At 39.6% G+C, this 13,178-nt stretch overlaps 1 protein-coding gene across 1 annotated transcript; it reads right to left on the bottom strand.

Annotated features, from left to right (window-relative positions):
• Positions 1–6,223: 6,223 nt before the first annotated feature.
• On the bottom strand, positions 6,224–12,957 carry zgc:113363 (uncharacterized protein LOC791449 homolog). Its single transcript, XM_053318219.1, has 5 exons — positions 12,882–12,957; positions 11,805–11,923; positions 9,370–9,498; positions 9,027–9,284; positions 6,224–6,931 (listed from the first exon to the last, which is right to left on the bottom strand). The coding sequence occupies exons 2-5, from the start codon at positions 11,920–11,922 to the stop codon at positions 6,663–6,665; spliced, it is 774 nt and encodes a 257-aa protein (XP_053174194.1). The 5' UTR covers position 11,923; positions 12,882–12,957; the 3' UTR covers positions 6,224–6,662.
• Positions 12,958–13,178: the final 221 nt, after the last annotated feature.

Below are 13,178 nucleotides of genomic sequence, written 5' to 3'. Positions count from 1 at the left end.
ATGTTTTAGTGGAAGAAAAAAAGAGAAAACTTCAGCTGATCAGGATTTATTTTTAAAGTTAGGTTATTAGTCTGTTCTTGTCTTTTTAGATTTCAGAGGAAACCGAAGGGAAACTATTGATCCACCAGCAGCATCGCCTGGATCTGTTATGGTGGAGAGAGAGAAAGCTGCTCCATCAGTGTTTACATTAATGTCCTTCTTTTAATCAGTGTCACTTCAAAACTTTACAAATCCGCTAATTATGTTGAGAGCAGAGACTGTTTCCAAAATCTCTCTCTGCTTAAATTCAAATGTGAGATTTCCGAGTCGACTGTGGACCAAATGAACCAACAGCCAAGTTAGCGATGAGTTAATGATAGCGTCTCTCATCTATGAATTACTTAGACCATGTGCACACGTAGCCGGGTATTTATAATAATGGATTACCCCCCCCCCCCTCCCCTTTTTAATAATAACATTGTCCACATCAGGTCGATTTCAGAAAAGTTTTCATCTACGTGAACACTGCATAAAGCCTAAACAAAGGTTGCACACCTCAATCAATCAATCATTCAATCAATCAATCTTTATTTGTATAGCGCCAAATCACAACAGAGTTATCTCAAGGCACTTTACACATAGAGCAGGTTCTAAACCGAACTCTTCAGGTTTTAACTTTACAGAGACCCAACATTCCCACATGAGCAACAGTGGTGAGAAAAAACTCCCTTTTAACAGGAAGTAACCTCAGAACCAGGCTCAAAGTGGGCGGCCATCTGTCTCGACATGGCGACATTAATGCATTTTCTGTTGCATACTGTGACATTTGGGAACCTAAAACTGCCAAAATCTCCACTTTGGAAATAATCGTTTTCAGTGACCGAGGACTGAGTGTTAGCGTGGATGAAAGGCTAAAACGTATGAAAATATATCAGTTTTTCCAGATACCCGTCTACCTGTGTAAATGCCTGTAATGGACACTAGCTAGCTATGCAGTAAGCTAACAATAACATTAACCAGTTAACAATGAGCTATAAATAAACTGTAGCTCAGAACTCCCTGTTAGCTATAGCATCTCTCCTCTTGGACAAAGTCAACTAATTACTTCACTGACACCAGCTAGTTGTGCAGTTAGCTAACTAACAATAACATTAACTGGTTAACAGTGAGCTATAAATAAACTGTAGCTCAGAACTCCCTGTTAGCTATAGCATCTCTCCTCTTGGACAAAGTCAACTAATTACTTCACTGACACCAGCTAGTTGTGCAGTTAGCTAACTAACAATAACATTAACTGGTTAACAGTGAGCTATAAATAAACTGTAGCTCAGAACTCCCTGTTAGCTATAGCATCTCTCAACTTGGACAAAGTCAACTAATTACTTAACTGACACCAGCTAGTTGTAACCATTGACTACAGACTTAATAGTTTGTGTACAGTAAGCTAACGTTAGGAGTTAACAGTGAGCGAACAGACTGTTGGCTGCAGCTGAAAGATAAGACGCTGCAGTTTGGAGCCAACTGATAAGTTAGCGGTTAGCGGTTAGCTCAACAACATCAGTTAGCCACAGAGCTAACTCACTGCTGTTGGTGAAGCTAGCAGTCAGGTAGCTTTTGGGTTTAAGTTTTCTGCACATTAATGGCGTCTGCAGACAAACATTGAAGCAGCAGATTTGTTTCTTTGAGGTTTGTACAGAAACTCAGGGCTAATCTGACGTCAGCTGTCTGCTTCACATTCAGACTCTGTGACACCTGAACTTTTAAAATGTTTGAAATTTCAATCCAGCGGTCGTAATCCTGAAGTCCTGAGACTAAAAACCAGAGCACTGATTCAGTTTCAACACTTCCTCACTGATGGAGAAACATTTTAAATAGTGAGGATATAAAGAGCCATTAACAGTCAGGATGTTATGCCAGGTGATGCCGGTTACTATAGCAACAGCATCCGGGTTCAGCTGTCACTCATCTGTTATCAGGTGAAAACTTCTTCCAGAAAGGGATTTATGTTTGTCCTTTATCGATGTATTATTATATTTTTATGACATCTATGTTTACAAACACACAGCGCCGTGTTTCTTTGTTTCATGTAGTCTGAAAATGAATTGAATATGTTTCATTTAACGTCACGTTTGTTTTTATAGATCCTATATATGTTTCAGATTTAAACTTTTTTATTGAAATAAACTCATAAAAAACTGTTTTCTCTTCTTTGTCTTTTATTTCATCACAAACATGAACTAGTACATCAGCTGCTCTCAGCCTGTTTCCATCATAATATTACACTTTTTTTTAAATTAAAGACTTTAATTAAACGACAGAATAACACTCAGTAACTATATACAAACTTTAATATAATTGCTTTTCAATAATTGAACAGAACAAGGACGGATGTAAATTAGTGAAACAAAAATTAAAAAGATAAAATATTTGCTAAGTACAACATTCAGTGTCCTCACAAAAAATGAAATAAAATATGAAAAAAAATCAGGGAAGAGATTTTTATTAACACATAATACTGATCATTTGATTCAAACTGAATTTTAAAACTAAAGAAACCTTCACATCTACAAATAGCTGATGGTTATTAATTCATAATAATGATTCTAATACATCAATGAAAAACATGAAGAATATACCGGTCATTAATTTACGCCTTACACATCATTTGCCATGGCAATAAAAACCTGAAAAATATGCTAAAAACATTAATATAATATTTTAAATTATCTCAAATTATATTCAGTGACACACTTGTTCAAGTTTAGGATTCTAACAATAATGTTTGTACAAAAATGTTCATCAAAGAAAGTGATTTGGTGAATTTATATGTGTATATGTAATTTCTATATATATATATATATATATATATATATAGAAATCAATTAAATCTCCTCAATAGTCACACATGACCATTTTTAATCTCCACAACACTCACAGCTGTTATTATGTTATTGTCCACAAGAGGGCAGTGTCTGTCTGCCTGTCAATTTTAAAGGACGGGTTCATTCTTGCAGTGTTCCCTTAAACCAGCAGTCAGGTGTCCATATGAACAGTAAAAGATGTTTTCCTCTCTGTAATCATTCCTCCTGTTCATACTGACTATTAAAATATCTCCTTCAAATGTGCTTTCAATGTAAAGTGATGGAGGACAAAATTCACAGTGTTTCCACACAGTCATTTAAAAGTCTCTGATCAGCTTCTATTGAGCTTCATCAGTGTGAGTTACTATAGTTATTATAGTTACTATGGTAACAGTGTGAGTTAGTCATATCAAGTGATATCTGACACATTTACAGTCTTTTTAGCATCAGATTCCCTCTTAGTGTTTCCTGTTGAGCTGTGGTGGAAGTATAGTAACAAAAAGAGACTTTGGTACTAAAAACACTGTAACGTTGAAACATAGAAGATGAAGATTTGACTCATTTGGACGCTGAAGCTTCATATTAGCTTCAGATCAACTTTTAAATACATTTTTGGACAGAAGGAGGATTGTGGATTTAGTCCTCCATCACTTAGATTGTAAACATTATGAATGAATCTTCTAATGGTCAGTATGAACAGGAGGAATGATTACAGCAAGAAAAACAGGTTTAATGTTCATTTGGGCTCCTGACTGTTGATTTAAGACAGAAAATAAGTAAGAACAGTAAGTAATATTCAAGACTGTTGGGCTGGAAATGTAAGATTTTAAAAAGCTTCCCTGAAAACTGATGTAAAACTCTTCACTTTGGACTTAAACTGGACTTAAAAGTTTTAAAGGTGGCCTATCATAACATAGAATACAACATTGCAAATTCAAAGTTTTGTGTGTTTTAACGTTTGAATGGGGTCGGCAGGATAAACAATGTTTTTTCATGTTTAAAATTAAATATAAAATCAACAGAATATACTAGAAAACAGAAGAGTAACAGCACCCATCTGCCGAATGAGCTGCACAGTTTTGAGTGACTTTCAGTAATAACGTGAAGAGTGTAATTTGTGTAGTACGATGTCACGACCCTTCAGATGAATCCTGCGGCCTGCTGGGGGGTCTCGAACCTCGTGGGTTTGATCTGTTTGGATATCACAGTGTTTTGGGAGATGCTGTGAAGAAATCTGTGGAAAACTCAAACTGACTGTTTTTCAATCTGACACCTGATAGCGTGTGTGTGTGTGTTTGTGTTTGTGTGTCCTCTCTCAGTCTCTTTGATGTCTGGCGTCCAGGGGGTTGGAGGTCAGGTGGCGTTGTCATTTCAGTGATTTCCTGTTTCCTGTTTGGACGTCCTGGCTCGTCGCTTTGACAAACATGCACTTCCTGTACCAGTGGGAACCAGTTCCTGTCCCACCCGGACCCAACCTCCCCCTCCCCCCATACCTGTCAATCACAGACTCAGAAACATCATATCTCTGTTTCTCAGAGCAGGAGTCAGAAAATTAACTTTATTTCTGCTGCAGAGGAGGAAACATATGAAACACTTTCCTGTAGATGTAAAATCTGCTTTAACAGAAACAGAAACAAGCAGTGAACACAACATTAACACATCATCAGATTTTAAGTGGTTATATTGAACTGATTTCCACATCCAGCAGTTACTGATCAACATGATCATTTATTAGGAGTTGTGTTTCTGTCCACTTGCTGAATGTTAGTCCAGTATTCACTCTCTTTTAGCTCTGTTTCTACTCTCTACCAACTCCAGAGGGAAATATCTGGCTCTTTTTGCTGCTGAATGCTCCACTATGTTCACCAGCTACTCTACAGCATAGACTGTATAAAAATAATGGACGTAACCACTGTGACGTCGCCCGTTGGTTTATAGACTCCCATTTTGGAGCCAGAAGTGACCATATTTGGATGAGAGTGAGGAGGTCCTAAGGGTCCAAATACAACACCTCATGCACCACCATAGTAGGGACTTGTAAATCACATGTGGCAACGTTCTTAATCATATGCGGCTTTATCGTCTATTTCACTCTGCATGGGGCCATAGTTTACAAAATGAACATCATGCTATGTTGAAGAAGACCTAAAACTAGTGATAGAGACCATAAACTCATTAGGAAACTGTTTCCTGAGGTAATAAATCAGATTATAGAACAGGACTTCTATATAATCAGACTTCTTTTTGGAGCCAGTCGAGTCGCCCCCTGCTGGCCATTAGAGAGAATGCAGGTTTAAGACACTTCTGCATTGGCTTCACTCTTTAGATCTGAAACGACCTGCTATGAGATTGCTGAGAGTGAACTAAGACAGTAAAGTTGAAGCCAGACAGCTAAACAATGAGCTGAAACTCACGATAAAGCTCTGAACGTAACACGCTGACATGTTATCAAAATATCTCTCCCTACCTCTCACCTTCTTCTCCCGTTCTCCCTCTCCTCTTTATTTCTCCTTTCTCCCTCTTCTCTCTATCTCTCTCTCTCTCTCTCAACCCCAACCGGTCGAGGCAGATGGTCGCCCACCTAGAGCCCAGTTCTGCTTGAGGGTTCTTCTCGTTAAAGAGTTTTTTCCCTTGCCGCTGTCACCAAATGCTGCTCGTATGGGACTGTTGGGTCTCTTCAAATTAAATTAAAGAGTACAGTCTATGTGAAAAGTGCCTTGAGATGACTTTTGTAGTGATTTGACGCTAAATAAATAAAGACTGATTGATTGATTGATTGATTGTTGGACAGACAGATGTTTGTGTCCTGACGCCGAGACATTCTCAGTCTCTGTTTAATCACAATCATTTGAAATATTGTGTTAAAACTTAAGCATTCAAAATGTTGTGATCCAGATCCGCAACAATGCTGGAACCCCCTTCGAATGTTGTTTTAACATCTAATCAGAGTTGGAATGAGATTCTGACTAATAAACAATGTTCATAATCGATCAAAATCAGCACAAGACAAGATGGTGGCACATACAGATGCAGCAGCTTCACTCTCTCTATAGTGTCTTTTATGTGTCTCATTGTCTGTTGGTTTATGTTTATTGTCTGTTGCTGTTTTTTATGTGTATCAGCCACAGGGGACACACAGTTTCGTTGTACTGCTGTGCAACAACAATAAAGGCATTGAATCGTAACTATGACTGGAAAACTCAGACTTTTCTGAAAGCTCCGATATAGCTGTCATGTACATCAGCAGAGTCGGTCGTCATGGTGATTATACAAATGTAATGGATGTGATGTCGGCAGGGCCAAGTATCGAAAGTACTGAAAGGACATTTGGATTGGCACTGGTGTCGTAACTTCTTAAACGATACCCAGCCCTAGTTGTCAGTAGTTGAATCCTCAATGGACCGACTCTGTCAGAAAACTTGCAAGTCGTAAACATGAATCTTTCCCATCCATCACATGTCACTTGAATGCAGCATAATGTAAGGAAGAGATGATGGTTGACGATAAGATGAACATCAATGTCAGGCTCAACTCTTCTCTAAAGAGGCAGATATTGAAAACCCCCATTAATACCACGGTTTACTGAGTGTAATAATCCAGATCTGGACCAAAAACCTGATGTGAGCATGTAGAAGAAAACAAAGTTGACCACGTCTGCACTTCATTTTCTTTCCAAAAACCTTTCAAAGACTAACAAATAATTTTTTGCACAGTCCTTTATGTTAGCAGGTCTGTTTGCGTCCGCTCATCCTGAACACATCGACTCCATCTGGAATTTCCTGTTCTTGATATCATCTTGTAGTCCACGTCTGATTGGCTGCTCTATGTGGGGAAGCAGATGGAGCAGCACTCCAAACAGACTTCCAGGAAGTCGGACGAGCTGCAGCAGTCCTCCACTATCCCACAATCCAACACGGCTTGGCACGCCTCCTCTGAACACGCCGCTTCCCCCGCTGCCTCCAAGCAGCAACAGGCTGCACCGTCGCAACACAGTTCAGCATCTGATCCGCACGCCAGACACGTCCCTACAGCTGAACACATGGAGAGTAGCTCACAGAACAGACACCCCAGGACACACTGAACGCAACAGTCTGTGGAGGAAAGCAGAAAACACAGCAGACAGTGAACACAACAGTGTGTAGAGGCAAACAGAACACACAGATGACAGTGAACACACCGGCCTGTAGAGGCAAACACAACAGACAGGAGACAGTGAACGCACCGGCCTGTAGAGGCAAACACAACAGACAGGAGACAGTGAACGCAACAGAGACAATCAGATCTGACAAGAGACAGTGAACGCAACATAGACAATCAGATCTGACAGGAGACATTGAACACAACATAGACAATCAGAACTGACAGGAGACATTGAACACAACATAGACAATCAGAACTGACAAGAGACAGTGAACGCAACATAGACAATCAGATCTGACAGGAGACATTGAACACAACATAGACAATCAGATCTGACAAGAGACAGTGAACGCAACATAAACAGTCAGATCTGACAGGAGACAGTGAACGCAGCAGGGACAATCAGAACTTACAGGAGACAGTGAACGCAGCAGGGACAATCAGAACTTACAGGAGACAGTGAACGCAGCAGGGACAATCAGAACTTACAGGAGACAGTGAACGCAGCAGGGACAATCAGAACTTACAGGAGACAGTGAACGCAGCAGGGACAATCAGAACTTACAGGAGACAGTGAACGCAGCAGGGACAATCAGAACTTACAGGTGACAGTGAATGCAGCTGAAAAAAAATAAAGTGCTGAAAAAACACGATCACTGTCAGGCAGCTGTGTGTGTTTGGCTGACGGTGGGCGTTGTAAAAACCAGACCAACTGATGCTCAGAGTGGTTATCAGTCAGTGTGTATGTATGTGTGTGTGTGTGGGCGGCAGAGATAAGCAGACCACCTTGTTAGAGGTGTTCAGCTGATAAAGCGAGAGAGAGAGAAAGTCTCTTCAGTCTTCCAAAGTTAACATTTTATTTTCCACACTGACCTATAGACAGGAAATAAGCGAGGTGTGGTGATTTTAACATCACCTGCTGCTCAGTGACTTTGATCCAGTTCCTCTCTGTATGTGACTCTTTTTTTAACCTCCAACCCAGGAATAATTACAGCCTCTCCAATCTTTTTGTTATAAAGTGGATCTCACACACTCAAGGCGCCGTAAAGGCTCATCAGATGTGCTGCTTTTAGACCATATTTGTTCACATTTTGTTTAATAGTCTCCATTAAAAGTCTGCTGAATTATCTGTAACATGGATGTAAAGACAACTATCAGTGATTACTGTGATAACGAAAGGACTTAAAAATGTGATAATTACGGATAATTCGTAGGCTCAAGTTCTGCAGCCTCTTTTTTCTCCGTTTTTTTAGTGGATTTCTGGAAATTTATTAGCAATGGTGTACACTGAATGGTTTCAATATGAGTTTCATGTCTGTTTGTTCAGATTTGGCTTTGAAATCAGATTTTCTAGCCCCTCTGTTGTCCTCGGATCAAATATGACCAGTTTAATTAATGTTTTCATCATCAGAAATATGGATTTATTTCATCTAATTGCCTGAAAATCACATGAAGGGTTCTATCCTACATTCTTTGCAAGCATAATCATCACTACTTCCATTGAATTGGGTGATTCAAATACTTGAAATGGTATCCTGACTAAACTTTGACATCAACATATTTTCCTCTGATCTTAAATTTAAATAAAATAATACAATTTTTTAACTGAAACATGAGGTATAATTTCATTTAAATGAGGCCTATTGACCTTAATTTTCAAAAATAAGTTTAAAGTTGGCTAAAAGGTCTAACCTAGATTTGTGTATAGGCTTGTTATGCCTTTATTCAGATGGTAGCTGGCAGAGAGGCTGACAGGAAACAGGGGGATGACCTGCAGCATAGTTCCCTGGCCGGACTCAAACCAGAGATGTGTGATTATGTAGCAGGCACTCTAACCACTCGATCACCAGTGCGCTTCAGAGATTGGTGATTTATACTATATGCTTTATAAACAGTCAAACCCAGGAGGACACACATTACACAGTTGATGGGAAGACAACAGGAAGGTTAAAGCCAAATGTTTCATGAGATAAAGAACTTCTGACCAGACTTCACAGGAAATCAGGACAAATTTAACAATTTCAAGAATAAATCTGATTGGCTCACCGTCTCCTGCTACTTCGTTTATCTTGACGGCGTCTGTCTTGAGGGCGTTTTGGCTCTTAGTGGAGGAGAGCCGCTTCTGATTGGTGCTATGATGATGAGGATGAGGACGAGGATGAGGAAGGCTGCAGCTGTGTCTGGAGGACTGAGCAGGAGGAGCAGGAGCAGGAGGAGCAGGGTCAGGAGGAGCAGGAGGAGGACAGCTGAAGGTGGAAGACGGAGGAGTACAAATGGGAGGAGGAGACGACGACCTGTCCGTATCTGAGAGACAGAGAGATGACATCAGCGATGACATCACACTGAGTCACATGTCACCCCAGGTGTTCCCAGGATGATGATCTGTCACCTTTCTGTTTTTGGAGGGGGTCCGGCAGGAGAGGAGCGATGTCATTGGTGGAGGAGCTGTTGGTTAATGAGTCGTTGCCGCTGTCACCGTCCTCCGGCCTATCAGGGAGCGGGGGCGGGACTTCCTCCACTGCAGCTAGATGATGTCAAACATTAGATAACGCTGAAGTTCAGGTGAGGTTACAAATCTTTCTTAACTTATTAATGATGACTAATTAGTCTCTAATTGATTTAAAACTTAAAGAATAGGTTGCTAGGAAACATTTAAGGTTGCTGTCCAATAAGAAGCAGCCAATGATGTAAACAGGAAGTGACTGTAGCAGCATGGTAGTTTTAGGGTCTAAGCTGTACACATGGAGAAAGATAATATAAGATATTTTCCTTCATTGATCCTCAGAGGGGCAATTTGTATAAATTGACAACATAAATTATATATGCAGTTGTGTTATCTACACAGATCAGCTATATTTCTATATTTTGTAGTCAGTGTGAAAAGTCAGTTTGTGTGTAAAAGTTTAATCCAGAGCTCTGGACAGTGGAGGAGTGTGTGAGGTGGGGGGTGTCTGGCCTTCATTGCCATGCTATCCCATTGTACAGTCTGATGGCGCTCTGTGTTGCTCTCTGCAGGAATTAGTCTGTGACTGAACGAGAGGGGTTATCAAGGATGGTACCTTCACCCTCCTCCCCTTCCTCCACAGATATTAAACTTCCTGACTATATTACAACATATTAAGTTTATTGGCATCACCAGCTTTGATGCCTCGTCCGCTGCATACAACTGCAAAGATCTGTGCCCACCTTAAACCACAGACTGGTTACACATCGGCAGAAACAAAACAGAAACTTGCACATGTAACAGCAGCTTCCTGTCATTTAGTGAAAGGTCATTGGATTAGTAATTTGAGGTATGTTGTGTTTTTCCTGTGAAAGGCGTGGTGTTAGGTCAGATCTGTCGACCGTATTCCAGATTACCTTTAACATAAACCTCATAGGCGACCAATCAGGAAATGCTCAGAGTCATTTGGATCATCTTTAAGGCTCTGACTCTTTGACCTCTTTTGTCTTTTAGGCATCAGGAGTTGTGTTTTTTCCTGCCTGTCAGTCTCTGCTCAGGGCACGAATACAGACGTCCTGAGACAGGAAGTTCTCTCTCGGCGTCCTGCACTGGTTCAAGGGGAGGATGTGCGGCTGCTCTCAGGTCAGGATGAGTTTAACACCCGACGTGATGTCAACAGACACAGAAACATGTTTTATACTGACGGATTATTTGATTTACACAGAATCTTTGTGTCTTGTCTCAGCTAATAAATGAATCAGTCCAGACATGGATGGATTAATCTCATACTGACCCCTAGTGTACATGTTGGTCATCAAGAATTTAGTAGTATTAGAAGTAGAAGTATTAGATGATTAATTGATTGATTGGCAGCTATTGTGTTATTTGATTAATAATTAATGGTCATTTTTCATCAATAATGCCCCAAATCTGTCTCCTTGGATACATTTGTGAGAATTTGGCAACCATTTATAGACACTAGAGCTAAACGTTAAAATCTGAAATAAGTAACCCATACTTATTGTCCTGTTTCTCAGTGTTTTTAACCCATCTCAATGGAATAAGACTTTTACTTTGTGTAACTGCTGTTTTTCTTTTTATATTGTTGTGTGGCTGTTTTATATGTTTGAAAATGCCAATAATTTTCTCTGGCAACAGCTTCACAAATGTGAATATTTGCTAGTTTTCCAACAGTAAACTCAACATCTTTGTAAGAAAAAAAGTCATCTGAATATTTTCACTTTAGCTTCAGGGAACAACGATTGATATTTTATAGACTGTACGATCAATGAATCACTTTTCTGTGTGCAGTTTCGATAAAAACACAACAAATGAGCTCAAACAGGCACTAAAGTCTTCAAACAGAGCTTCAAAACCAGGACCAGATTATGTACACCTGAATAATATGGATTATTTCTGAGACTATGTGGCACATGGGTTCAGCCTGTGACGTCTTCTGAGTGTGTTAGTTCTTCAGAAGTGGAAAACACAAACTTGCGGTGAGACTACTTCTACTTTTTATACTGAGAACTGTTGAGTATCAGAGTCTGACAAGGATCTGAAATTAGCTGAGATCTTAGCTGATCATTTGTCTGATTTGATTTCTACATGAAAAAAAGTTAAATTACCTCGTTAGAAATCACTAAAACATCAACTCCTCCTCCATCATGTGAAAATACAGAATCTCTGTATATGTAAATATTGTTGATTTAAAACACAGATGTCTCGTATTTCACTGTAAAGTCTGTTCTCAGTGTTTGTGCTTTAAGTTTCTACATCACACAGTGAAGGAAGAACACAACACTTTGTCTTATTATCAGCCTGTCTATCGTCTGTGAAGCACTAAGCTACATGACAAATAAATCAAGTGATTGACTGACCTGTGTTGTGATGTGGAAGTATCCCATTGGCTGTCGGCTGGCTTGTGATGCACTCTGATTGCTTCAAGCTCGTATTTGTGTCGCCTTCAGTGCCACCACACTGTGATGTCACATCCATCCTGTTTGTATTAATGTAAATATTATATTATATAAGAAATTGAATAAAGCAGGTGTTGGACCAAACAACAAATAAAAAACAAAAGAAAAGTCCTCACACTGCAGTTCCCAATGCAGGCATTTATTTGGATATCACGTTTGGAGCACAATGCTCTGAGTTTGATGAGTGATAAGTCTGAAAAAGAGCTTGAAACGTCACGCTGATGATATCCAAATAAATGCCTGCATTGGGAGCTGCAGGTGTGGACTTTTTTTTTATTATTGTTTTATAACTTAGAAATCACAGAATCCAGAGAACAGGAGTGTGTAGAAGTGTGTTAGTGACAGAGTCGACTTACGACTTGTTGCTGGATTTTTCTAACCCTTCACAATACAGGTTTGTGGAAATGTGTCATGGTTCCAACAAAGAAGATTTCTGAGGATGTTAGAGGAAGAGTTGCTGGAAAGGGGTAGCAAAACTATTTCGAAAGTGTTCTCACACATGACTCACACATTTGGAGCATGCATATAACAGATAGATAGATAGATAGGTAGATAGATAGATAGACAGACAGATAGATAGATAGATAGATAGATAGATAGATAGATAGATAGATAGATAGATAGATAGACAGATAGATAGATAGATAGATAGATAGATTGCTTTATGCTCCTTTTATGTGAATCACTTGGTGTGTGTAGTTTATTTTGTTGTTAAGCACTTTAAGCTGCTTTTCTTGTAAGAAGGGTGAAATCTAAATAAAGGTGTTATTATCATTATTATTATAGTTTGGGTCTGATTTGGAGTTGTACCAGCTCATTCTGCAGGAAAATGTCTGTAAAGTATCGGACCGTGACATGAGCCTCAACAGTTGGGTCATGCAGAAAGATAACGACCCTAAACACGCAGGTCGCTCCACCAAAAGATGATTAGAGCAGAAGAAAGTTGATGTTTCGGAACAGTCGAGTCAAAATCCTGACCTTAATCCTACAGAGATAATACAGTGGAAGGACGTGACAGAAGGAAATCCACTAACATCCCTGATCTGAGACAGTGCTGTGAGGAGAAACGGGATAAAATTCCTCAAAACTGATCTGCAGAGTTGATAAAGAGTTGCCAGAAACGTTTGCTGCGAAAGAGAGTCAGGCTACTGAAAACAAGAGTTCACACAAATATGTAAGACTGGTTAACTCTCCTCAATAAATAAATTAATAAGTTTAATGTTTTTGCTTAATTGATTAATTGGAGTCTCTTTATCGAATGAGTTTTAGGTCATT

Source organism: Scomber japonicus, chromosome 4, assembly GCF_027409825.1.
Source record: "Scomber japonicus isolate fScoJap1 chromosome 4, fScoJap1.pri, whole genome shotgun sequence".
NCBI classification, from domain to species: Eukaryota; Metazoa; Chordata; class Actinopteri; order Scombriformes; family Scombridae; genus Scomber; species Scomber japonicus.
Note: the sequence above shows the minus strand (reverse complement) of the source record. Positions and strands in the feature narration are given on the sequence as shown.

Excerpts from the sequence above, each read along its gene's own strand:
- zgc:113363 (XM_053318219.1), bottom strand. The coding sequence starts at position 11,922 with ATGGATGTGACATCACAGTGTGGTGGCACTGAAGGCGACACAAATACG. Across the intron at positions 9,499-11,804 it reads ACTTCCACATCACAACACAG|TGGAGGAAGTCCCGCCCCCG; the intron begins GTCAGTCAATCA and ends ATCTAGCTGCAG. Across the intron at positions 6,932-9,026 it reads AAACGAAGTAGCAGGAGACG|ACTGTTGCGTTCAGTGTGTC; the intron begins GTGAGCCAATCA and ends TTTCCTCCACAG.